General features: G+C 53.0%; 1 protein-coding gene across 1 annotated transcript in view; it reads right to left on the reverse strand.

Annotated features, from left to right (window-relative positions):
• Positions 1–9377: 9377 nt before the first annotated feature.
• MAN1C1 (mannosidase alpha class 1C member 1) overlaps positions 9378–27095 on the reverse strand; it is a 141179-nt gene continuing 123461 nt past the window's right edge. Inside the window, exons 7-12 of the mRNA XM_066270064.1 lie at positions 26885–26978; positions 21579–21694; positions 15925–16144; positions 12844–13016; positions 11237–11352; positions 9378–10314 (exon numbers count right to left, since the gene is read on the reverse strand). Coding sequence (XP_066126161.1) covers positions 10188–10314; positions 11237–11352; positions 12844–13016; positions 15925–16144; positions 21579–21694; positions 26885–26978 — 846 coding nt within the window. The 3' untranslated portion in view covers positions 9378–10187. The remainder of the gene's footprint in view (positions 10315–11236; positions 11353–12843; positions 13017–15924; positions 16145–21578; positions 21695–26884; positions 26979–27095) is intronic.

Genomic DNA, 27095 nt, shown 5'->3' on the forward strand with positions numbered 1-27095 from the left:
GTGCCGGGGGGGAGGCGGGGGCGGGGCGGGTCCGGGGGGAAGGCGGGGGCGGGGCGGGTCCGGGGGGCGGGACGGGCGGAGCGGGCCGGAGGGGAGGCGGGGGCGGGACCGGGGGCGGGTCATGGGGCGGGGCCGGGGGGCGGGGCGGGGCGGGCGGCTTCGGGCTGGGTCGCCGCGGCCCTAGGGGGCGGTGTGTTGTGGCCGCATGTCTACTCCAGCGCCTGGCGCCGTGTCTGAGCACACGGTGGCGTCAGTAGGTGCTGAGCGAGTCAATAAAAGGATGCCAGGACTCCCTGCAACCCTGCCATTCTCAGGCCCGTCCTTTTTGGCCTCTGGGTTCCTGCACTTCAGTTTCCCAGAGCGAAACCAGGCGCCCGCATCCCATCTTGCTGGCGGAGGAGGTAGCGATTCCAGGCTGAGGACCCAGAGAAGGGAGGGTTGGGGCGGAGGGTGGGGAGGACACGCACATCCCCGAGCTTACTGGGGAGTGGCCATGGGCTGCCAAGCCTCGTCCACCTCCGCTGGCACTGCCCGTCCAACAGCAGCAGATGGGCACCCCACTCTCCACCCTTATCCCACCTGTTTCTAAAATGTGTTCAGTCAGCTAGAAAAGAAAAATTGCAAAGTTGAACGCCTATTCTCTTCATGGTACAGCTGGAAGGCCACCTCTGCAATTGTATCAGAGACAGAGAACTACCTGTTCAAAGCACACACAGGTAGGCGGCGCAGGCCTGAAACCCTCACCGGCCAGGGCCAGGCTTTCCTCACCTGCAAGGAGAAGTCAAGAAGCCAGTCTGTGGGGTGTGGTGCGGAGGAAAACCTTTCCTAGTGGGGCTGGGCTGTCAGTCACTGGCTACTCTGCTCTGCTGGGCCTGGCATCACCACAGGTGTGATTTTTCCTGGAGAACATTTGGCATGTTTGGGAAAAGGACCTAGGGAATGGAAGTGGGTGGAGATTGAGAAAATATACTGCTCACGAAAATTAGGGGATATTTTATAGCTACATATTAATTTTGAAATATCCCCTAATTTTTGTGAGCAGTATATTTTCCTGTCAAGTTCGCAGGTCCCTGATTTCACTGGAGCTGTCTTCTGTTTTTGTGTCAAGGTCCCCAGGAAGGTGGGGAGGCTCTGTTTGTACTTCTCCAGGAGAGAGCAGCAGCTCCTGAAGCCTCTGGATGAACCCTGAGCCCCGGGGAGCAGCAGGGCCGTCCTGGGAGATCACTGCCCATCCCAGTGCTCCTGCACGGGTCACGTTTGGGGTGTTAGAGGGATTTAACAGATACTGAGCACCCACTGTGCCCTGGGCTTGATGTTGGGTGCTTTACATGAACTCATTTTGTTCTTGAGCCACCCATTGAGGTGAGGATTACTTGCCTCGGTTTTTTTTTTAATTTTTTTTTATTTTATTTATTAATTTTAGAAAGGAGAGAGAGAAAGAGAGAGAAGTGGGGGAGAAGCAGGAAGCATCAACTCCATATGTGCCTTGACCAGGCAAACCCAGGGTTTCGAACCGGCAACCTCAGCATTTCCAGGTCGATGCTTTATCCACTGTGCCACCACAGGTCAGGCTACTTGCCTCGTTTTAAAATTAAGGAGCCTGCCTGACCAGGCGGTGGCGCAGTGGATAGAGCATCAAACTGGGATGCAGAGGACCCAGGTTCGAGACCCCGAGGTCGCCAGCTTGAGCGTGGGCTCATCTGGCTTGAGCAAAAAGCTCACCAGCTTGGACCCAAGGTCGCTGGCTTGAGCAAGGGGTTACTCCGTTTGCTGAAGGCCCACGGTCAAGGCACATATGAGAGAGCAATCAATGAACAACTAAAATGTCGCAAGGAAAAACTATTGATTGATGCTTCTCATCTCTCTCCGTTCTGTCTGTCTGTCCCTATCTCTCTCTCTCTCTATCTCTCTGTCTCTGTAAAGAAAAAATAATAATAAAAATAAAATAAAAGATAGCTAAGGTCTCTTTAAAAAAAATTAAAAAAAACAAAATTAAGGAGCCTGAGTTCTGGCACCTACTAGGTTTATCTGAGTTCCAATCTCTGGCCATGCTCGCCTCTCAGAGGATGACCCAACTGACTGTGTGAGGCTGGGGCTTGCCTCTACTACCACATCAGTCCTTCATGGGGAACCAGCATGACAGCACCAATGACAGCACCATGCAGGCAGGGCCTGGCTTCCCAGCTCCCACACAGGACTTGGCACTTGGTGCTCCCAGGGACTAGGAGTTGTGGGCCCTGGACCCAGCCCTTACTCAGCGCTCTGGCCCCACACCCTCAGCGACACCCACGGAGGGCCTGACATCTGGTGTTGGTTTCCAAAGACTTCCAACTGTGCCACTTCCAACTCATTACCATTAATGTTTGGGGACACCCAGCATAAGGCAGATGCCATTAGAAAAGCAAGCAAAGCTAACAGAGCACAAAGCAGGTTAGGAGGGGAAGATTGATGAGCCAAGGCCCCTGGAAAATAAATGAGGGAAGTTTTCTTTAAACAGATTACTTTTCTTTATCACATTTACCTTTTGTTAAAGATACAGACACCCCATTGGTCTCTGGGCTCAGGGCTGGAGAGGTGTGATGCTGGGATTGGGAAGGGTGCCTCTCTCAAAACTCAGCAGGCTGCGGGGGAGGGGACGGTTTACAAGGCGATTCAGGTCAGTGAGCCCCTGGGAACAGGATCAACCTTAGGACTCAGCTCTGGGAAGATGTCAGCTCTGGGCTTCCAAAGAGCTGCCCAGAGGCCACGAGCAGCTTTTAGACCTAAGCAGGCCTCTCTGAGCCTTGGTTTTCTCTTTTAATCTCTGCCTGTGGGATTCATCAGGACTCCATACTCCGAGAAGAGGAAATATGAATTGGACCTTCAACACCCCCCAAAACAAAGATACCGCTCTTCCCGATTCCTGGACAAACTCTCAGCATCTTCCTTCGATCCTCCACCCCTGCCTGAGCATCCCCAAAGGCAAGGCCGGTCCCTGGAAGCCCTTGGACAGTCAACAAATCTTCTTCCCAATTTCCCAATTTCGTAGATTCAGGGCTAATGGCAAGATGCTTGCTCAGTGCAAAAGGCATAAAATGTTCAGATTTATTGCTTTGAGAGCTTGGTCTGTCTCCTGGGTCTGGTTGATGTAGTTCCCTCCAAGTTTCAGAGCATTTTGTTTTTAAAAAAGGATTTTGACAGCAGTGTTTTGCCTCACATTTCTGCAAGGCTTTATAGTTTACAAAGAGCATCCACATAATAACACTCATCACCATATGTATTGAGTTCCTAAGGGGGGAGGCTGAGCTTAATTAACCCTTAACATCACTTTCCCTTCCCACAGACTAGGGTTCCAAGAGAGCAAGGGCTTTGCCCAAGGTCACACAGCCCAGGGTAAGGGCATGGCAGAGCTGATCCCAGATCGACTTGGTTTCAACCTGCGCTTGTTCTCTCTGTCCTGTCTGCCTTTCTCATTGTCAGCCTGACCTAATTAATGCATAGCGATCTGCAGATAAACAGTGAGTGAGAAAAAAAACAAAACAAAATAAAAGCCAGAGGTTTTTGCAGAAAACAGTCAGAGGCTGGGCTGAGTATAAACATAACCAGGTATGTTCAAGGGAATCCTTGAGTCCCAGCACAATATGTATTGGGCTGAGACTATTTTTGTAATGATGCAGCTGGTGAAGGGTCAGGGAGTCAGTGAGCAGAGGACAGGCTTTCTAAGTTCTAAGACTGCACTGTCCAAAACAGTGACCAGGAAACACACATGACTATTTGTATTTAATTAAAATGAAACAATTAGCTTAAAACTAAGCCTTAGGCCTTGGCTGGTTGGCTCAGCGGTAGAGCATCGGACTGGTGTGCAGGGGACCCAGGTTCGATTCCCGGCCAGGGCACATAGGAGAAGCGCCCATTTGCTTCTCCACCCCCCCTCCTTCCTGTCTCTCTCTTCCCCTCCCGCAGCCAAGGCTCCACTGCAGCAAAGATGGCCCGGGCGCTGGGGATGGCTCCTTGGCCTCTGCCCCAGGCGCTAGAGTGGCTCTGGTCGTGGCAGAGCGACGCCCCAGAGGAGCAGAGCATCGCCCCCTGGTGGGCAGAGCGTAGCCCCTGGTGGGCGTGCCGGGTGGATCCCGGTCAGACACATGCGGGAGTCTGTCTGACTGTCTCTCCCCGTTTCCAGCTTCAGAAAAATACAAAAAAAAAAAAAAAAAAAGAAACAATTAAATATTTCATTCCTCAATCACACTTGCCAGATATTTATTTATTTATTTATTTATTTATTTATTGTATTTTTCTGAAGTGAGAAGTGGGTAGACAGAGAGACAAATTCCCGCATATGCCTGCCTGGGATCCATCCTGCAAGGCCACTAGGGGGCGATGCTCTGCTGGTCTGGGGCATTGCTCTCTTGCAACTGGAGCTATTTTAGCGCCTGAGGCAGAGGCCATAGAGCCATCTTTAGCGCCTGGGCCAACTTTGCTCCAATGGATCCTTGGCTGCGGGAGGGGATGAGAGAGAGAGAGAGAAAGAAAGGAGAGGAGGAGGGATGGAGAAGCAGATGGGCACTTCTCCTGTGTGCCCTGGCTGGGAATCGAACTTGGTATTTCCACACGCCAGGCTGACATTCTACCACTGAGTCACCCAGCCAGAGCCCATACTTGCCAGATTTTAAGTGCTGAACACCCACATATGGCCACCCAATTGGACGGTACGGATATAGAACATCCCCATTGTCTCAGAAAGTTCTACTGTACAGTTTTGTGCCAAGCCACCAGCAAGCCTGCTCCTTTTTATCCTGACTGCCCTGGGGGAGAGGGAGCTACTGGCACAGGTAATAGACACATCTGTTTCGAGGTCGCTCCCTCTGCAGACAAGGGACCTGTAGATGCCATTTCAATACCCAAGTTCTTTTACTCTAGTCTGGAGAGGCTCCAACTCCAGGGCTGGACAGAAAGGCAGGAACCAAAGGAGTGGCCGCTCACTGAGGCCGTTCACAGAGTGTGGCCCTAGGACCCGCAGCGCCATCATCTCCTGGGAGCTTGTTAGAAATGCAGAACCTTGGGCTCCATTCCAGACTCACTGAATATAAACCTGCATGTTAACAAGATCCCCAGGTGGTTTGGGTGCACATTCTAGGTAGAGAAGCTCTGAATTAAGAGACAGGCTGAGTGGGATCAAAATATTTTCATAAATGTAGGAAACCAAACAGATATTTTTAGATATAAAATAAAAAGCATCAGCGCCCCTCTCTCCCTAGTACTGTGTGATTAAGCATTAGTCATTGAGGGCTGAGCCTCTCCGTGTCACATGATCAAACGAGTGTGTTTTCAAGGACAGACCCTCCGGGGGTGAGCTGGGGGAGCCGGCCCATTTCCCATCTGCAGCACCTTCTCAAACCACAGAGGGTCACCTCCCCAAAGCAAAGGGAACAGAACAGAGAATCATACTTGGGATCTCAGGGAGGCTGCCTTTAAGTCAGATTTTCTATTTTTGCTTTTCTTTCCAATGCATTTGGCTTTTTTTAACTTGCCAAAGACGCAATATGGTGCATTAAACCAGTATGAACAAACAAACACACACAGTCATTTAAAGAGAGGCATCTGGAAAAGGGCCGTGTCCCCCTCTTCCCAGGGGTATGATACTCCACAGGCCTCCGTGCCTAGAGCCAGGTGCTCACAAAGCTTTCTGGGAAGGAACCAGCCTCAAGTCGTTCAATGAAGAAAACAGGTGCTAAAGGCAGTTCCATCCACAGCGAGGGCAAAGAAGAGGCTTAAATGAGCCCACCAGCATGCTGATCGCGGTGGGAAGGAGGGAACTGCTCAGGGCCTGGGTCCAGAGCGTGGATTCTGCCTCAGTGAGGGTGACTCATTCTTGAATTCTTCTCTTTCAGCCTACCCTGGGCCTTACTTATTTTCATATCTGGAATGGAGTTAATTTGCCTGAAGGATAATATTTCTTCCTCTGCAAGGGCCCTCCTGGAGGATGAAATTTAAAATATTCGTTTTTACAATTTGCTCCTGGCAATAAAGCAGAAGACGAGGAGCTGGGGAGGAGAGGAGGATGGCGACATGGGCCTCGCAGGGAGCCTGGGGCCTTGGAGGACTTCGAAGTGTCTCTGTAGTAGGGAGATGTTCCAGGCGTTTATTCTAAGGAGCTGGACAGGAGGGAAAGAGGAATGGTCAGGCATGCTCTCAGAACTCTTGATAATCCCCCAAACATCAAAACAACACCTGCAAACTCTCCTGCTATTTTCGTGTAGACAGCAGGCGGGTCCCTTATTTTGGTAGCAAACCTCATTTTTTTTCTCCTGTCAAGATGGCCTGCCCTCCCTTGGCTGGGAGCACATGACTTAGGCAAGGCCAGTTGGAAGGAAGCTCATGTCCTTGAAGGGAAACAGTAGGATCTAGAAACACTTGGCTTCACCTGTCCTGGTGGCGGTGCCTGGGGAGGCTGCCCTCTGGTTCTTGCAGCCTGGATCCCTGGCCAGATCCTCTTCCTAGTCCTTCTTGAGGTCTGGCTGTTCATTCTCTTGAGATTTTATGAGCCACCCCAAGGCATTTCAGTATATTATTATTATTATTGCTTAAGTCAGACACAGTTGGTTTCTATAGGTAGCTAACAGCCCAAACGGACACAAACCCAACCCAGCAATAGGGGCTTAGACCCACGAAGCCTGATACGGCATATGGTGGAATGCTATGCAACCAGGTACAGCAATGAGATAAATGTATATTTGACATGGAAAGATGTTCATAATACATAGTTTAGTCCAGAAGCAGATTATAATAAAACAGGATGCATAGCCTGACCTGTGGTGGCGCAGTGGATAAAGCGTCGACCTGGAAATTCTGAGGTCGCCGGTTCGAAACCCTGGGCTTGCCTGGTCAAGGCACATATGGGAGTTGATGCTTCCTGCTCCTCCCCCCTTCTCTCTCTCTCTCTTCTTTCTAAAATGAATAAAAAAAAACAAAAAACACAAAACAAAACAGGATGCATAGTATGATACCATATTTGCAAAAAATGTACTCTGTACATTCACAGAAAAATATACAGAATCCATCCTGTAGGGTTGGAGAGTGTATGATTTTTCTTTAAGCTTATTTTGACCTCCTAACCTTTCTACAATGTTCGTGTAATGAGGTTTTCTGCTTCCTTTCTTTTAAATTTTTTTTTAAAATTTATTTATTTTACAGAGACAGAGAGAGAGTCAGAGTGAGGGAAAGACAGGGACAGACAGACAGGAACAGAGAGATGAGAAGCATCAATCATTAGTTTTTCGTTGCGCATTGTGACACCTTAGTTGTTCATTGATTGCTTTCTCATATGTGCCTTGACCGTGGGCCTTCAGCAGACCGAGTAACCCCTTGCTTGAGCCAGCAACCTTGGGTCCAAGCTGGTGAGCTTTTTTTTTTTTTTTTTTTTTTTTAAGTATTTTTCTGAAGCTGGAAACGGGGAGAGACAGACTCCCACATGCGCCCGACCGGGATCCACCCGGCACGCCCACCAGGGGCGATGCTCTGCCCACCAGGGGGCGATGCTCTGCCCCTCCGGGGCGTCGCTCTGCTGCGACCAGAGCCACTCCAGCCCCTGGGGCAGAGGCCAAGGAGCCATCCCCAGCGCCCGGGCCATCCTTGCTCCAATGGAGCCTTGGCTGCGGGAGGGGAAGAGAGAGACAGAGAGGAAGGAGGCGGGGGGGGGGGGGGGGAAGCAAATGGGCGCTTCTCCTATGTGCCCTGGCCGGGAATCGAACCCTGGTCCCCCACACGCCATGCCGACGCTCTACCGCTGAGCCAACCGGCCAGGGCGCTGGTGAGCTTATTTGGTCAAACCAGATGAGCCCGCACTCAAGCTGGTGACCTCGGGGTCTCAAACCTGGGTCCTCAGCATCCCAGTCCAACGCTCTATCCACTGCGCCACCGCCTGGTCAGGCTGCTTCCTTTTTTTAAAAAAAAAGTGGGCACAGGTGTGTCGCCAGAGCCATACTTGCTGGAGTGAAGTGATTTGCTAGGTTCAAGGCTTCTGCTACAGGGACAGTTCACCTCTAGCTCTGCCGACTGCTTAAGAAACATGCTGGAAACATCGGCGTTCTTGTCCCTCAGAAGCAGGAAGAAGCACTCCCCACACTCCCAGGGCACCAGCAGTATCCCACTCACTCTGACAGCAACTTTGTGAGGCAGAGGGCCTTCCCTCTGCTAGATGGAAAAGATGGCCCAGAGAGGTGAGGCCTAGGACCCCCGTGCCCCAGCGGCTCCTCAGGTTTGTAACAGCCACAGTAAAGCAGCTGAACATGCAGACGGGGTCACAATGATCCTGTGACAGGATGGGGGTTGATGGGAGGAAAAGCACTCACCTCCCTGTGGGGACCCGCATTCCTCACTCCGCAGAAGGGCCTCCATGGATCAGGCGGCCTCACAGGGAAGCAGCAATGGTCACGAGGGCGGGGGGTGTTGATGGTGGTGGTGTTGTGGGGTGCTCAGCCCACTGTTCTGTCTTATCCCCTAGGGCAGGGGTCGGGAATCTTTTTGGCTGAGAGAGCCATGAACGCCACATATTTTAAAATGTAATTCCATGAAAGCCATACAATGACCCGTGTATGTTAGGCATTATCCAATAAAAATTTGGTGTTGTCCGGGAGGACAGCTGTGATTGGCTCCAGCCACCCACAACCATGAACATGAGCGGTAGGAAATGAATGGATTGTAATACATGAGAATGTTTTATATTTTTAACGTTATTTTTTTTATTATTAAAGATTTGTCTGCGAGCCAGATGCAGCCATCAAAAGAGCCACGTCTGGCTCGCGAGCCATAGGTTTCCGACCCCTGTTCTAGGTCTCAGTTCGAAGGTTATCTGGCCCCAGAGGTTCTCCTTCACCCCGAAGACAGGTCCCAGCCATCCTACTTCCTCCATTTGTTTCCTTTGTAGCATTTCATGTGGCTTGCAGTCACGTTACTTACCTGCTGGTTTACTTTACTGGTGTTCCCTCCTTGACTTGTGTGCTTCCTGAGGGCAGGATTTACGACCGTCTCGCTCACAGTGTCTCTGTCATCTAGCTCGGTGTCTGGTCCCCTGTAGGCACTCCCCGAGTGGTACAGAGGAACACAGGACTAGGGTGGTCTGCAGCCATAGGGCTGGGCTCGCCTCTGCCTCTGTCGGCTGCCTGACCTCAGGCATGTTGCTGCCTCTTTCAATCCTTGGCCTAAGTATAAATATCCAACTCTTCTGAAAAAGGATTGGCTTCAGCCTTCCTGAATATATCAGGTCCTATTTAAGGGAAGTTAATAGAGATTGGAGTCATTTACTAAATTATACCTTAAATCAGCTGCTGGTTGATTATTCTGATGATCACATTGCAATGGTTTTCCCAGGAGTCACTGTTGTGCAATGAAGCCAATCATATTTCTTATTCAATAAGCTCTTTTATTGTAAGTTTACAGATTTTTTTTTCATTATAATAATGAAAATAGCACTAGTGATTCGTAACGCTTAGGCCCAAATCAAAAGGGGACCCTTCCTAAATTATAAGGTAAATGACATATAGTTGAACATACAGTAAATGCTGGGCAAGAGGCATTTAAAATATAGAAAATAAGGTCAAGCTTCTGTATGTGTACAAACACTTTAAGGTTTAGTTTATCAGGGTGATTGTTTTTGAAAGCACATAATTTTGATAACTATACTTTGTGATAAAACACAACTGTAGAGAAAAGGCAAAAAAATCAAGCAAAACAAAAATACCCCCAAAATGAAAGGGAGTGAACCAAATACATGGGGTCGATATGCAACTCTCCAGTCCTTTGGCTCTGGAATGGCAACTGAGCGGGTTGCATAGAAATTCTCCGTAGCCCTGGCCGGGTAGCTCGGTTGGTTGGAGCATCGTCCCAGAGCACAGAGGTTGCTGGTTTGATCCCCGGTCAGGGCACATACAGGGACAGATCGCTGTTCCTGTCTCTTGTCTCTCTCCTTTCCTCTCTCTCTAAAATCAATAAAGTAAACATAAAAGAAAAAAGAAATTCTCCGTAGAAAGGAATGTCTGGGCCTGATGTGACATCGCTGCGTCTCCAAGTTTTGTCTCCTCACAGAGGAAAAGTTGCTTGTCCAGCATATCTGCCTGGAATGGGACCCACGTTCCCAATCCTTTTGAGAACAGTCCCCAAACCTGAAAAGGCAAAGCGTCCCTGCAGCAGCCCCGGCAGCGGCGGGAGATGGGTCAGAGTTGGTCCCCGTCCCTGCCGGCGCTGTCCGTGTGGTTCACGGGGAGTGGGTGGGCCTCCGTGTTGAACACCCAGTCTTCCAGGGAGAGCACGTCATCTTCAGAGAACAGAAGGTAGAGGTACCTGTGCCACCGGGCGGGGAGGAAAGCGAGACACAGCCGGTCAGCGCCCTGGGGCACAGGGGACCCTCTGGGACTGACGCTCAGAGGCCTCTGCCACAGGCCTGTGGCTGTGTGTGCAGGGTAGTCCAGGGCCCACATCTGCTTGAGGGTCAGACCCAGGGAAGATGCTGTGGACACAGAGACGAGCCCGAGCTTCGGGGCAGACGGCCCTGTTACCCCGGCTCCGCCCCAGCCCCCACCCCCAGCAGCTGCGTTCAGGCACTGTCCCCACCAGGCCCTGTGTGTGAGACCTGCAGGACAGCTCGTGGCCCACACTCTCCTCTCTTTGCAGGGTGGCCTGAGTACTGCGCCAATCCAAACTCTCAGGCTGCCCCCTCTGTGTCCCCAAGACTCTATGAAGTAATGTCAGGAACTAACACGAATGGGCAGTGGTGACGGCAGAACCCCAGCTTCCCAAGCCACGTAGGTTTTTACTAGAAGGAACGGACCATTCCAGTTCGTGCTGAAGGGTTCGAGCCCACGGGGACCGCTCGGGGAACAGCAAGGAAGCCCGGACAGTGCGGCCACAACGCCCAGGGCAAGTCACCAGCAGTGCCCAGTAGCAACACCATCACCGTATTCTTATCTTACAGAAAAAGGCATGGTTTTATAGGGCTTAATTAACCTGAGGAGACAGGTTACAGAACTGAATTTATCACACAGTTAATACTTTGGGGGAGAAAGTCAATGTAGTCTCACTCTCTAACCAGAGGCTCACCTTTGAGTGTCACACTCTGGATCCCAAGGCCCCCGTCCCTCCTGGGCCCCCTTCCTGTGACTGCAGACCCTGACTCTGGTGAGAGGACAAACTGCTGACCTCTCCCCCATCCCTAAGAAAAGCCATGTTGTCCACTGGAGAGAATGCTGCCCCCGCCCCGACTCACTTGAGCGTCTCCGCTAGAAAGAAAGTCTGCTGCTTGTTGTCGTGGTTGGGAATGCTGCTGTACACGTCCTGGATCCCGGAGAAACCGGCTTCTGTCCGACAGTATTTCTCTAAGGCCTGAAGAAACGGAAGGCTGCCTTGACATGGGGTGAAGAGAGGCCCGCCCAAGACCGACGCCTGCACAGAGGGCCAGACCTGCCAATAGGCAGGCCCCTGACCCCTTGACTGGGTACCCCTGGCGTCTGTGGAAGCAGAAGGCCAATGTGTTTTCAAGGTTCAGCGCCCTGCCACCCGGCTGGAGGGCCCTGCTGTGGAGGGCTCATCTCCCCGAGCTGTGCCCACGCTCTCCACCTGGTATGAGCTTAGAGGAAGCTTCTTTTTGTCTTTTGGGGAATAGACTGATGACACTTGCCCACACTGGGGACAGAGGAAGGCACTGGTGATGTTCACGGGCTGGGATCTGGGACTGTTCATACCCCAGGATTCCGCATGCAGATGTGGCCGCTGGGTGGGAGGTGGGTGGGCCACAGGCTGTCTTGTGTTTTGTATAGAAATGCATTTTTTACCTACTGAGGGTTTGCAGATGGGGACCAGGAGCACAAAACACTTGGCCTTCAATGGCCAAGAACCAGGCTTCAGGGAAACAGGAGACTCTGGCCAGTGAACCGTAACAATGAGCCTGAGCAGGCCCCTGTGCCCACCTGAGTATGACACTGTGGACACGGCTCTCCCCAGGACAGTGGGTGTGCCTGAGAGCAGTGGGTTGGGGAAGGTGGGGCAGAAGGACAGAGAAGGTTCAGCATGTTATGTTAAGGAACCTTCCGGCGTCCCCACACCTGCCTTTGACACTTATGTCAGAGTTGGCATGGGATTTCCCATTAGGTTGTTAGGGGCAAGAAGGCTCCCGGAGGAGAGACTGGGGGGGGGGGCAGGGAGCAGAGCCCAGAGAGCATGGGGGTTGCATGGGGTCGGGCTGGCTTTGGGGACAGGGGGAGGTGAGCTGTTGGTCTGGCAGCTGTTCCTGTTTCAGAGGACATATCTAAAGCACTGGTCCAGGCTTCAGGGTCAGAAAGCAGCGACGCAGGTGCTCTGGGCCCCCTGTGGCTGCCGCCCTGCCTTTGCCCCTCTAAGTTTGCTGGCACCAGGCTCAGGCCTCCAAGGCTATGGGTCTCAGAACCCTTTTCTCAAGTTCCTGGCTGGATACTGCACAGCTGGGGCCTCCTGGCTCTGCAACCACCACCCTTTGTATTCTGATGTTAGCCTGGCTGACCTTCCCCTTAGTGCCTGAGCTCGGGGGCTTTGGACCCTGACTGTGACTTCTCAGGGGGACCAGCCGCCTGTTCAAGCTTCCCCACCCCGTTCCCCAGCCCACTCACCATCACCACTTCCCAGCCCCACGCCCCGTAGACGGGGCTGTGGGTTTGCCGCCAGAGGTACATGTAACTCTCCACCACCTCGGGCCTCAGGATGTAGCAGCCCCCAGCCCACTCACCAGCACCACTTCCCAGCCCCACGCCCTGTAGACGGGGCTGTGGGTTTGCCGCCAGAGGTACATGTAACTCTCCACCACCTCGGGCCTCAGGATGTAGCAGCCCCCAGCCCACTCACCAGCACCACTTCCCAGCCCCACGCCCTGTAGACGGGGCTGTGGGTTTGCCGCCAGAGGTACATGTAACTCTCCACCACCTCGGGCCTCAGGATGTAGTAGCTCTCGCTCAGCTGCGTGGCCACTGCCTCTCTGCCGGAGTTAAACCAGAAGGCCTCGGGCCCCAGTTTGGTCTCTGTGGAATGACAACCAGAGGGCCTGGGTCAGACCGCCCACCTACTTTTCAGGATCCAGCTGCTCCAAGACAGATCTGGGGGTGACGGTTGGTGAAGGACTGGTGTGGGATGGGCCCCGCCTAAACTGCCGGAGAAGGCTGAGCCTGCAGATACACAGCTTCCCGCTTGGCCCAGGCTGGCCCGAGCAAGGCCCTTGAGGCCTCACTGCAAAAAACTTTTGCAGTTTTAGAATCTGAGACTCCAAATGAACTACCCAGCAGTCTGGGGAGAGAAAGGTTGGGTGGTGTTCCCCTAACTGTATATTCTGAGACATTAGTTCAGCAAGGTGTTAACCAGAACTCATCCAAGACAGGGTTCCAGGTTTAAACACATTTGGAAAACAGTGGGTTAAACCAGCGTGAAATAGTCTCTCTCACACAGGGCTTATCAGGTCCTTTACTATGCTAATATGCAATGAAGCTTCTCCAGGGACCTTAAGAAGAAAACTGCTTTTAACTCCTCCCAGATGCAGCCTTCCGGAGTTGACAGTCTGGGAGACTGCTGACCGGGGATGAGGGGAAGGCCTGCCCCGCGCACAGACTCAGGCAGAGGGCGCTGACTCAGTAAAGAAGGCCGAGTGGTATTCCAGTGTGTAAAGGAACTACAGCTTTTTTTATCCATTCCTCTACTGATGGGCACGTGGGCTGTTTCCAGATCTTGGCTATTGTAAATAATGCTGCAATGAACACAGGGGTGTGTGTATTCTTTTGAATTAGTGTTTTGGGTTTCTTTGGATATATTTCCCAAAATGCAATCACTGGGTCCTAAGGCAGTTCTAGTTCAAATTTTTTGAGAGGCTTTGCTTGGGTACATGATGCAGCATGCAGGTGATGTTTTGTTGAGTTGTATACTTGAAAACCTGTGTGGTTTTGTGACCCAATATCATCCCAATACATTCGATAAAAATAACTAAATAATTAAAGAAAGCTGGTGAGGTCTGGGTTTTGCTGCTGTCATTGTTTTCTTTTTAGACAATTTAATGCCATTCCTGGGGTTTTTTTGATGACCACAATTATATAATCACCCCCGCAGATACCATTTATGATTTCAAAGACTATGTTGGTTGCTTTGCATACATTATTTCAATTCTTAAAGAAATGTGCTTTTTCGGTAAAGGAGATGTTGTTATTGCCCTGTCATGCATGTGGAAACTGAAGATCAGAGAAGCTAAGTAATTTGTCCAAGGGAACACAGCAAGCTGTGGCCGAGCTGGGCTGTTACCCAGATCTGTCTGATGCCCTTACCTAGGCTGTGCCCTCTCCTTCCCTTCTGAGCCTGACTCCCTAGGTCTAAAACTTATGGTATGTGGGTGGGATCTTCCTCCCTTTAATGCCTGCACATCCTGTCCAGCTTGGCTGAGGGCCCAGTTCTGGTCCTGTTGTGAGCCCTTCCTCCTTCCCTTAGAGTTCGGAACCCGAGAGGCCCTGGGTTGCTTTTCCTCAAGACACGGGCTTTGCAGGATGTCCTACTTTTCTGTGGAGGGCTTCCTGGAGGAGGAATTAGCCAGGCCCAGGCCCCTCCGACCCTCTCAAATGGTACAGCTGCTCCTGCCATCAGAAAACAGTCATCTTGCCAAGCTGCTAATGGGGTGAGGGCAAGAGCGACTGTTGTAGCCGTCCGTGGATGAGCCGGGCTGGCTGGGACAATATGCTCTATTAAGCAGACTGTCTTTTTCCGTCTGGGCTGATTGTTCCAGACAAATAACAAGCTTTTTATTATTCCTGAGATTTCCTATTTGTTTATGGTGCTGGCAGAGAGCTCTTTGAAGGGAACTGAAGACCAGTTTTAGGGATTCACTGTGAATTGCTGGCTTTCTGAATAGCTCTAGGAGATTGAGATTCAACTGCGGTGGTCACAGACACATTGCGGTGGACCACTATCACACACCTCCTACACTGCTGGCCAGAGGCGGCTGGCAACACAGGACCCTCTGCCTGATCCTGGAGACCTATGTTAGTGTTCCCATTGAACTGGTGAGAAACAGGGCCAGCTCGCTGATGGGCGGCGGAGTGGCACTTGAACCAGGAATTTTTACTGCAAATCTTGGGTCCTCTTCTTCAACCAAGATTGGGCTTAAACTCAGAGTAGTGGGCACCTCCTGGGGCCTTGGGGGTGGGTGGGAGTGTTCTGAGGGGCACTGTTCAGAGGCTGCACACAAGGTGGGGCTGAGCTTCCGGAGCCCCGGGCTCCAGCCCCGCTTGGACATGCACAGCCGTGTGACTTTGGCTCTGGACTGACTGTTTCTCTGTGTATAAAATGGGGAGCTGAGTTCATGTTCTTTAATATTATTTCTGACTCTCACTTGACAGTTCTACACGAGTGCTGAGCAGATGGTTAAGAAACTGAAGGTCCTTGGTGGTCCTGGATCAAAGAGGGTGATAAACAGTGGTGCCAGGAGGTGCCAAGAACCACTAAGCGGAGGGATTCTGGGGAGGAAAAGCAGAGGTATGTTCAGAGGTAGGGGGTCATGGAGAAGAAGTTTGCTAGGCTAAGGAAGCCCATGTTCCTGCCTCAGGGGCTGGAGGGCCTTCTCTGCTCTGTGCCCTGCATATGGGACCCTGACCAAGTCGTCTCTGACCCCGTTTCCTCGTCTGTGTTGTGAGGTTCAGTGATAATGTATGTCAAGTTCTGAACAACACCAGGCACACACAAAGGGCTTGATACATCATTTCTATTTTCCCTTTGATTGAGGGTCTAATCTCAGTGCACAGACAGCACTTCCCTCGTTCAAAGTCTGCATAACTGCAGGTGAGACTTCCCTAAGACCATGTCACTGCCCTTCAGTCACTGCCCTTCTGCTGGACTTTCCAGTTCTTCCTGGTGTCTAGCCTTAGTCTGTCCTGCTGCCCTACCCCCTTGCAGGGTTACCTGAGCGGTCGTATGACTCGTGGCACGTCTTAGTGATCTGGGCTGCAAGATCTCGGTAGTGGGCCCTTTTTTCTTCCTCGGCGTCCTCAGCGCCGAGAGCGACCATGCCCCCGGAGAAACAGGCCAGGTGCCCCATCTTGTGGTCCAAAATCCCCCCTCGCCACTCAGCAATGTAGGTCAGCCCTCCTGGAGACACATTCAGCAAGTGGGTCTCTATTGCCTGGGAGCAAGGCGGGGAAGTGGGCAGGGAGAAGGGGGTGAGAGGGGACAGAGAAGGGGGAGGAGAGGACAGAAAATGAATATTTCAGGATAGCAGCAAACACAGCTCTGCTGAGTGCTCCAGCGGCCTCAGCCAGCGGCCAGCCCTGAAGGGGCCAGTGGGAGGGTCCGCCACTTGCCAGCTGAGGCCTGGTGCCTGCTGGGGGCTTAGACATAAGATAGCTCCCCAGAGTAAGCCTCTTACACAGACTTTTAAATCTTCTATGTGCAAAAAAATTAAAGAAAAAAAAATCTGTAAAAATTATCACCCTTCAGCCTGACCAGGTGGTGGTGCAGTGGATAGAGCGTCGGACTGGGATGCGGAAGGACCCAGGTTCAAGACCCCGAGGTCGCCAGCTTGAGCGCGGGCTCATCTGGCTTGAGCAAAGAGCTCACCAGCTTGGACCCAAGGTCGCTGGCTCCAGCAGGGGGTTACTCGGTCTGCTGAAGGCCCGCGGTCAAGGCAAATGTGAGAAAGCAATCAATGAACAACTAAGAAGTTGCAACGCGCAACAAGAAACTGATGATTGATGCTTCTCATCTCTCTCCGTGCCTGTCTGTCTGTCCCTGTCTATCTCTGCCTCTGTAAAAAAAAAAATAAAAAAAAATTTCACCCTTCATTATATCCTTGATTAAGGAATCAACCTGAAGCCCCACTGGCCTGTGGATGGGCTTCAGGGTATCCTAAACACCCCTAAAATTTTACATGACACTTCGGTGTATGTGCATTTTCACGGGACAAGGGCCCGTCCATTTCATCAGATTCTCAAAAAAGACTCAGAAAATAAATTCAGAGCTGCTCTCTACAGCCCCGATCACATGCCCTCTCATTTAATGCCCATGACAAGCCAGGCACAGGGGCTGCAATGCTCTCTACGGACAAAGAAGTCGAGGGGCTGCTCCCAGGTCATCCAGACACACCGGGGTTAGGACGAGGACCCCCAGATGCTCAAGCACTACTCCTTCCACTACCCGAGGGCTGCTCGTTTTGGTGGCGATGGGCTTGGAGAGCCCTCCCCTGCTCCTGCAGGAGCTGGTGCTGTTGGTAAAGACAGTTGGGAAGCTGGGGGGTATCGGTGTTAGATGCTGTGCCTCCCACTCCCTGACGGCAGTCCGTCCACAATGACCTGGAAATAGATCTGATGGCAGCCGCTGCCCACACAGCTGCAAGAGCAGACTCAGCGGGCCGGACTGTGGGCCCTGGTCCAGGGCAGCATCTGTGGGCCAGGCCTCTGCCTGCACTCTTGCCCCTCAATCTGTTCTCTAGGGGGTCTCTGCACTCTGTAACTAATGAACCTGACGCTGTCTTGTGCGTCCTTACCACCCTTCTGTGGCTTCCAAGTGCCTTCAGGATGAGAGCCCCGCAGGGCCTCCAAGCCTCCCCGATCTGGAGCCTGAGCTTTGACCTGCCGCCACAGACATGGTTCTCAGGTGCAGATTCCTCGGGGTTCAAACCGCATCTCCACCAGTGTCAAGCTGTGTGACTTTGGGTGGGTTCTGTGTTCTCTCTGTGCCTCAACTTCCTCATGTATAAAATGGGGATGAGAGCACTCTGCAGGGTCGTGAGGATTAAGCGAGACATGTCCGTGGAGCTCAGTCTATCTCCCAGTGCAGGGAGAGTCCTCAGGATGTTGGCTATTACACTTCCTCTCCAGTCTGTCCCTGCCCGTCTCAGCCACACTGACCTCTTCATTCCTGCCCCCCCACCAAGTATTTTATGAGCACCTCCTTGATGCCAGCACTGTGCTAGGTCCAGGGGATACAGTCCTGAAGATAGGCCCAGACACGTCTGAGGGAGCTCACTCGTGAGCAGACTTCCCAAAAAATCAAATACACACGGGTGTCACGATTTGTAAGCAGCATTTTTTTTTTTTTCATTTTTCCGAAGCTGGAAAGGGGGAGGCAGTCAGACAGACTCCCGCATGCGCCCAACCGGGATCCACCCGGCATGCCCACCAGGGGGCGATGTTCTGCCCCTCTGGGGCGTCGCTCTGTTGCATCCAGAACCACTCTAGCACCTGAGGCAGAGGCCACAGAGCCATCCCCAGTGCCCGGGCCATCTTTTGCTCCAATGGAGCCTCGGCTGCAGGAGGGGAAGAGAGAGACAGAGAGGAAGGAGAGGGGGAGGGGTGGAGAAGCAGATGAGCGCTTCTTCTGTGTGCCCTGGCTGGGAATCGAACCCGGGACTCCTGCACGCCAGGCCAACGCTCTACCGCTGAGCCAACCGGCCAGGGTCGTAAGCAGCATTTTGAATGAAATAAATTGAGGGGATGAGACAGGAAAGAGCTTGGGGAGGGGCCCCGCTTTGCAGGGAGGCCAGAGAAGGTCTCTGCCACGGTGACATTCATGAAGCTCAAGAGGTCCCTGCCTCGGGGCTTTGCCTGTTGCTCCTGTCCCCAGTCTGCTGCCTCCAGCCCTGGGCCTCCTGCAGGATGCTTCCTTGTAGAGAGCAGACCACTCTATACCACTGCTTCCCGTTAAGCTACTACCCTGTTATGTTTCTACACGGTGCTACTCCCACTCTCGGTATGCGTATTTGTGTATGTTTCTGTGGACCGTGTCTCTCTCCCAGGGCTCTGAGTACCATATGACAGCAGAAGCCACCACCAGTGATCTCTGGCCAGGGCCCGGCGTATAGAAGGGGCCCAAACAACATTTGCTCCTCGAGTATGTTTTCCTTTTCCTTCTCCGGTAAGGCCTGGCTGCAGCACCCTCACTGTGCAGCCGGAAAGGGGGAATCTCTGCTGCTGGCCCGGCCCGGGTGCGAGCTCACGTGGGGAGGAGGCGTGGAGAGCTGACCGCTGCTGGGCCGGGTCTGCTCTGGGTTCGGCCGTGGTGCCTGGGCTGATCCGGGTCCAGGCCGCTGCTCTGCTCGGTGTGAACACAGGTGCAGGGGAGGGATGGCAGGCCTAGTCCAGCATGCAGAAACCTGGTTCATTTAGCTGTTGTCAACGCCCGGGAGAGAAAGCAGACATGGGAGGGAGGGGGGCAGGAATCCCAGGAAGCCTTGCACAGTATCTGAAAATCTTCATCTTCAAGACTGTCTTCCACAGGCTATTTGTATTTGGGGTTAACCCCAAGCTGAATAATTTTGGTAAAGAGGAAATGATAAAGCAGTTTCTCTTTGAAGAGACAGCTGAGATAGAAGATGCAAAGATTAAAAAATAAAACAACAACAAAAAAACCCAAGGCTTCTAAAACTCTGAGCAAAACACCCGACAGCACAGGCCGGTGATGGCCTGGTAAAAAGGCTCGAATCATGGCAAGAGACAGCACAGAGGCCTGTACTCGGACCCTGGCTCTGCAACTGGAGAGCTGGGTGACTCTGGGCAACTTATTTCACTTTTCTGAGCATTTCTTTTCTTCATCTGTAAAACGAGACTGATTTCTGGGCTGGCAGTGAGGCTGTTTAGAGACGCTGGCTTGCTTAGCCCCCTGGGTGGGACCTTACACCCCCTCTGTGCCCTCCCAAGAGGGACTTTGGACAAGCCAGGCTCCTCTGTAATTTGGCAGCTGGTAAGTGAAGGCAGGAGCCCTGGACCGGGAGGCAGTCAGACCGTGTTTGTGCCCTAGCTCTGATACTTGCTGTGTGACTTCGGGCTTTCTGAGCCTGTTTCATCCTCTGTAAGATGGGGGCTAAATAAGACCAGGCACTAAGTGTATCTTCCCGGAGGAGGCCAGAGTGACAGAAGCTCCCTGTCCTTTCTCCTGTGACCCTCAGGGGGGTTGCCCAGTCAGGGTCTGAAGCCCCCATGCCCACCCCGCCAGACAGACATTGGTCTGACCTGCACACTGGAACTGCCCCCCCCAGCAGCTTTCCAGGCGGTTGCTTGGCCCCACCCCAGAGGTTCCGAGGTAATCTTGTTGGGGTACAGTCCGTTCATCAGATTTTTTTTAAGATTTTATTTATTCATTATAGAGAGGGGAGAGAGAGAGAGAAGGGGGAAGAGCAAGAAGCATCAACTCCCATATGTGCCTTGACCAGGCAAGCCCAGGGTTTTGAACCGGCAACCTCAGCATTTCCAGGTTGACGCTTTATCCACTGCGCCACCACAGGTCAGGCAGATTTTTAATGTGTGACTTTTAACATGCCAACAAGGTTGAGAACTACCAGAATATTCTTCAAAGCCCAGAACTTGCCACAGGCTCAGCTCTTACTCAGGGTCAGAGAGACCGCTGGCTCTGGACTGGGGAGATCAAATAGGGAGCAAAGCCGGTCAGCTCAGGATCAATCAAGTGTTTCCATAAAGCTCCTAGTTTGCTTAAATAATTCATGGCCATTTCTTCTCTTGAAGCCTCAACTACAGTGTGTGCCCTGCAGCCAGGGAACTAGGCTGCTCCTTAACTTTATGTTTACTCTGCAGGGGACGCAGAATGGGCAGCAAGCGCCTTGCCCACCAGCAGACTGTCCACCAGCTGAACACTCAACACTGAACGCTGAACACTAATCCGACAGGAGACACTGGCTGCCGGCTGCATTCAGCCTTAGAAGCGAGGGGTGGATGGGACTGAGTCAGACTGAGCCAGGAGCTGGAGCCCCAGGAGCGGCTGCACGACGGAGATCTTGGTGCCAGGGAGCTGGGCAAGGAAAACTCATTCATTACTCAGCCTATAGTTTAAAGAGTCCATAGCCCTGGGGGCCTGTTTCAATGTGCTTCCTTTAAGCATCACCATTGCTGGCTAGACTCCCGTGATCAGAGATCATCCATCCAACCAACTGTCTACACCAGTCATCCACCCATATCCACCTACCCACCCACCCATCTATCCATCTATCCTCCCATTCATCTATTCAGAGCCAGGAGACCTTGCGCTGGCTTCAGCTCTGCCAGTTCCGTGCTGTGCAGCTCTCAGTAAGTTCTTCTCCCTCTCTGGGTCTTGGTTTCCATCCACATAAAGAGCAGGAATAGAACTGGGCGCTCCACTGATGGAGGCCCCTTCCAGCTTGGATGTACACACTAATTGTCACGTCTGGCCCGGGAGGAAGATGGCTGAGGGTCTTGCTTTGGCAGCCTCTCGTGGGGCTCCCAGCCCACTGCCTGGCTGTGTTCCGGGCTCCAACACAGCAACTGAAGCATAGATACCATGGTTTCTGAATCAAACTGCCTGTCGCTTCCTGTGAGACCTCAGACAAATGACTTCACCTCCTAGAGCTTGGGTTTTATATCTGTGAAACAAGGATGCTAACATGGCCCTAATTTCAAGGTGTTCGAGAAGAGCTATGAGTCAGGGTGTGCAAAGTGACAGACTGGGGAGGGAGCTGTCTCATTGTTCTGTTGGTCCACTCTCACTATGGGGGGAGGGGTGGACAAGGCCCTGGTGCTCAGGGGCCCCACGTGAGCACTGCTGGCAAAGGGCCAGCTGACTGCCCATGAAGAAGCGGGCGCTTGTCTTACCTTCAAGGCTTCGTAGTACATATCTTTAGCCTCCATATCCGTCTTGGCCGACATCAACCAGGACTTGATCAAATATTCATAAAAACTGTCCCCAAGTCCTCCAACCGAGACGTGGTCTGTGCAGGAAAAGAGGACAGAACATTATCTCCATCTGCCGAGGTCACCGGCGGGACTAACAGGCGCACATCTTGCCCACGGGCTGAGGTGGCCCCGGTGTGGTGTGTGGGTGGGGTGCAAGCACTTAATCAGCGCCCACCAAGCCCCAAACAGAGGCTGACAGAAAGACACAGCCTGCAGCTCGGGGGAACCAGGGCCATCTTGAGCATGATGGTCCTGCAGAAAGATGCACGCACTCACCGGGTGCTATAAATCATGTCGCTTTAGTAGGCTGGGGACGGCAGGGCCTCTGGTTATTAACTGTAAATGAGTTGCATTTCTTAAAAAGGATAATCTGGTGGCAGGGAGTTGAAATTTTTATTACCTGGTGACAAACATGGTAATTAATGCTGGGCAGGTTCATAAAAGCCCATGAAAAGCAGGAAGGAGAGGCTCAATGTAGTCGGTCAGAGTACAGAGTTATTCTGGAAACACTGAGTTTAAATTTAGCGTACTGGGATAAATGGAGTTCAAAGGTGCAGGGGGAGGAGGAATTGGGTTTGAGGATCCCTCCTTTCTACCCCGGTGGCATCTGCCTGGAGCCCCCTATGGAGTAAGACCTCCAGGCTGTGGTTGAATCTCCCTCCACCCAAGGATGTCCCAGGAGAAAGACGGGTTGACCAAGGGGCACTTAACCACAGAAGCAAGACACGGAAAACACTCACATGCTTTAAAAATTAACAACAGGGAAACATAAAGGCATTTAATGATATAACAAAGAGCAGACGTCAGTTCCCTGTTACGATTCACTTAAGCAGGCAGGCAGGCAGAGGGAGGGGAAGGGGCGGCGGTGTGAATTGGGGTAGAGTGGGAGAAATGGGAAGAATATTTTCAGCTCCTTCACAGAAAGGGGATAGAAAGAGAGGGAAATGGGTAGGTGTGGGGGTGTGTGTGTGGTAGAGACAGAAATAGAGACTACATCAACAGCTACCATTTATTGGATGGGCTAGGAGCTTTACTGTATTATTTATAACCATCTTCCCAAGAACCTTGCAACATGAGCACTCTCAAGCCCATTTCCCAGATGGGAAAAGTCACAGCGAGCCTGAAGAGCTCATTCAAGGCCAGCAAACTGGGAGAGCTCTCAGTTCTGCAGCTTTACACATTTAAACAGAGAATCAAATCGGAAATGCGGAGAGAAAGGCCATGTGCGAAGAGAGGAGGGCCAGAAGTTGGAGGGTGAAGACAGACGGGGACATGGGAAAGCGGGCCAGGAGGAGCACCCACGGTAAACAGCCCTCCGGCCCCTCCATAAACAAATCCTGGCCAGCAAGGTTTCAAGAGTGGAACCAGCACTTGCAAAGTCGGAACAGACCAGATAAAGCCTGAGCCTTGGGGAGGAGTGGAGGGGTCGGTGTAGGCTGGGCTTTGCCAGTGAAGAGAGAAGAGAGAACCAGCACAGCGCACCCCTCAGCCCCTATTCCTAGATGGGGGGCATAGCTTGGGCAAACACAAAGGGAGGGGCGGGTGTGGCAGGCCCAGCAGGTTAATGGCACGCCCATGGTTGGAGCAGGAGGTCTGTGTACAGCAGGTGTGGGGGGAAGGCTGTAAGTCAAACTGCCTCAGCCTCCGCTCAGAGCTCACTGACAGCTCCCGGCCTGCAGGAGGCGGCCCTGGCTCATGGGTACACAGCTAAGGGCACTGGCACCCCCACGCTCACCTTCAGGCCCTGCGCTGCTTCCTCCACCTCCTCAAATGTTCCTGGCCCCCAGCCTTCCCACATTACTTCTCACCTGTGACTATCTGTCTACCCTCCAAAGAATGACTCAGCATGGCTAACACTTCCTCACTGCTGCACTCCCCCCCCCCCATCCCAGTCTCCATCTCCGGCATCCATCTGCTCCTCAGAAAGGCTTGTCCCAGAGTCAGAGTCATAGTCCCCCCACCCCCTGCAGGGCGACAGGTCGAGTGAGGGAGAAGAGGCACACACCACACCCTGCTGAGAGCTTCTGCAAGTCAGCCTCAGTGGCGGCCACTCCCTGCTGCTGGGCGCTTGCCCACGCTGTTGTACGAATCTGAATCCATCTGTGGGTCTGCCTCCCCCACCAGGCTGCAGGCTCCTTGTGGAGCGGGCCTGTGTAGGGTTCACATTTTATGCCCACCGCCTTTACAGCACACAGCAGACGCCCCGTAAATTCTGAACGAATGAAAGGAAGGTAGGTTTGTGCTGTGCTGGAAAGGGCCTTGAATGCCAGGCCAGAGTTTGGACTTCGTCACATGATTTTAGTGTGTGTGTGTGTGTGTGTGTGTGTGTGCGCGCGTGTGCGCGCGCTGTGCTCCAGGGCTTCCCCCGGCAGGTGTGTGCAGGAGAGGGGAGGCAGGCCACCAGGAGTTCCACAGGCGACTGAGACATGACACCCTGTTGGGGGTGTGTGTATAATCTCTCAGGGGACCGCGACAGAGGCAGACAGTTCTCATTTGGAAGACCCACTGCTTTCTAGCTACTGTGTGTCTGGCATTGTCCTCAGCAGCACTGTGTGGCACACCGGGAGAAGCAGGAGTGGGAACCAGAAGACAGACCTGCTGTTAGCTCGGGGTAAGCCGTTTCCCCTGTGGGCCCTCAGTCTTCCGAAGGAAAATGCTTTTAAAAGGGGAGCATGAGTTGGTGTCCACGGGCCTTGAGAGTAGAGATAGTGCTCAACACGCTCATGCCTGGCAGCAGGAGGCAGCCATCCGACAAGCTGCGCGATCCCAGGAGGCTGCCAGGCTGGGGCTGACGGGCAGCTCCGGCTCCCACTTGGAAGAGTTTAGAACTGCCACGCCCTTCCCACTGAGGAAAGAGTGGGACTCAGGCCGTGGACAAGGAGCACACGCTCCTCCAGGGGCCAAGCTGAGGGGACGGCAGCTCTCTGAGCCCTCGCCCGCTGGGTGCCAGCAGCAGCAGCAGTGACAGCCTGGTAGACTTCCGCGCTGAGCGGCAGGAGGTCTTGGCCTCCCGTTCCCTGAAGCTCAGCTCTAAGAGCAGCCCCAGCTCCTCCTTCCCCCTCTAAGCTGCGATTTCTGTGGTTGCACATGGGCTAAACAGAGGACTCAAGGAGAGAAAAGAATATGAACCCACTTAGCTATGCAAATTGGGAATATTAGCATCTGGAAAAATACAAAATCACTGCCCCCTTCCCCACAAATGCCCAATGAAAACCACAGAGAACCTGAGATCACTCCCGGCACTAAAGCCAGGGAAGGAGGACAGCAGGCGTCCAGATGAGCAGGGCTCCTCTAGTGGATTCATATTTTATTACAATGAAACAATTTTTCACATGGGACTGACTCTGCCCAGCCCTGTGACCCCTGGTGCAGCCTGAAAAGAAAATGATGCTTCTGGGTGGGGACGCCCCTGTAATTTGCAAAGGTATTGGTCAGGCCGGGAGCCACACCCTCTCCTTCTCACGGGTTTTGCTGCATTGTCCTGGGGCAGCTAAGGCCAGTGGCAGGCTAGTATACCTCTTCGCCCAGCCAGGCCTTGCAGTTAAAAGCGGCAATAGTTATTGAACTGTCTTTTCTGGTGGCCACACTCTGTAATTCAAATCTGCATTTTCTCCCCATATTTTTGGATTTGACAGCATGTGTGGTTAAAAATATTTTGTATTTCTATAAGCAGTTTTTGCAGGAAGCCACTTGGGAGTGAGGTCATCACTAGGGATAAGTCCTGGGTCTAGTGTTCTGGGCCCCCTGGACCCGCAGATCATGGAGGCTCAGGTTGGGAGGACAGACCTCTGCAGTCCCCACAGCAGCCCTGGAAGGTCCTGTCTGCACACTTTTTTTTTTTCATTTTTCCAAAGCTGGAAACGGGGAGGCAGTCAGACAGACTACCACATGCGCCCAACCAGGATCCACCGGCATGCCCACCAGGGGGCGATGCTCTGCCCACCAGGGGGCGATGCTCTGCCCATCTGGGGCGTCGCTCTGTTGCATCCAGAGCCACTCTAGCGCCTGAGGCAGAGGCCACAGAGCCATCCCCAGTGCCCGGGCCATCTTTTGCTCCAATGGAACCTCGGCTGCGGGAGGGGAAGAGAGAGACAGAGAGGAAGGGGAGGGGGAGGGGTGGAGAAGCAAATGGGCATTTCTCCTGTGTGCCCTGGCCGGGAATCAAACCCAGGACTCCTGCACGCCAGGCTGACGCTCTACCGCTGAGCCAATCGGCCAGGGCTGTCTGCACACTTTTACTGACGGGCTTTCTTTCTGGTCAGGACTACCCATCTCTACAGATGAACTGAGATCTGTTTCCTGCAGCGTCTGACCCCTCCTCTTCACCCCTCCACGGTACAGAGAACATATCTGGAATTCTCCCATTTTGCAGGAGAGGAAACCAAGGCTCAAAGAGATGAAATGAACTCCTCCTCTCCCACCAGCCATGTGGGAATTAGACCCCTATCTATTTTGCCCGAGCCCTTACTGATGCCGTAACACCAGGGGCTAAAGGAGGGGAGGAAGGGGTCCTTTTTTAAGAAGCAGGAGCTCTGGGGAGCCCCTCAAGCAGGGCCCATGGAATGGAACCTGCTGCCACCAATCTGAGCTGTGACTACATGGCCAGGGCCCTGAGCACAGCAAGGGGCAGCAGGGCTTCTTAACAGTGCCACGGGCCTAGGAGACTCGGCAGTCCTCTCCCAGCTGAGCGTCTCTCCCAGCCCCGCTCTGTTTCAGTGGGTGACGCGGGGAGCTGTGAATGGGGCTCCACTGGTGACCAGGGGCCAACAACCAGCCGTCTGGTTGAGAAACACGCCTCCCTCCGAAGAGAGAACAGCAGGAAATCCTGGGACCAATTCTTGCTGTGACTCCACGGTTTTTATATTGCCGTATTAAGTTGTACTTAAATTCTATTTTTAATCTAAAGTTGGAGGTGGAGAACCAGATCAAAGGGTCTAGGAAGGATGCAGGGCCTCTCTCGGAGCCATTCCGGAGTAGAGAGGTGCACCTGGAACACTCCGGAAGGGCGAGGGATGAAGAAGGCAGCTTTAGTGGGCCCCACAGGGACGGAAGGCTGTAGCCCTGGTGGAGGCTGGGGGCAGCTAGTGTGAGGGGACGCACAGGGCAGGGCCTTGCTAGGATGTCACGTCTGTCACCACAGCAATGACCACCATAATGAAAGCTCCCCAAGCTCCCCGGGCGGGAACCAGCTGACGGGGGTGGGGGGGCACGGCATCTGTACTCACGTTGCATCCAGTTCCCGCTCACTGGACTGATGAAGTTGGGGTAGAGGCCGAACGGCTTATCAATCTTCCTGAGGAACTTCCGGATGTGCCTGACCTGCCAAGAGATGGGCACCAGGCGCACCTTCACTTCTCCGAAGGAGCCAGCCCACCGAGGACCGAGGCGGCTGGTTCCGATGCCGCAGAAACCATTCCGAGGAGGCAGGAAGGGAGA

Source organism: Saccopteryx bilineata, chromosome 3 (genome assembly GCF_036850765.1).
Source record: "Saccopteryx bilineata isolate mSacBil1 chromosome 3, mSacBil1_pri_phased_curated, whole genome shotgun sequence".
In the NCBI taxonomy this organism is placed as follows: Eukaryota; Metazoa; Chordata; class Mammalia; order Chiroptera; family Emballonuridae; genus Saccopteryx; species Saccopteryx bilineata.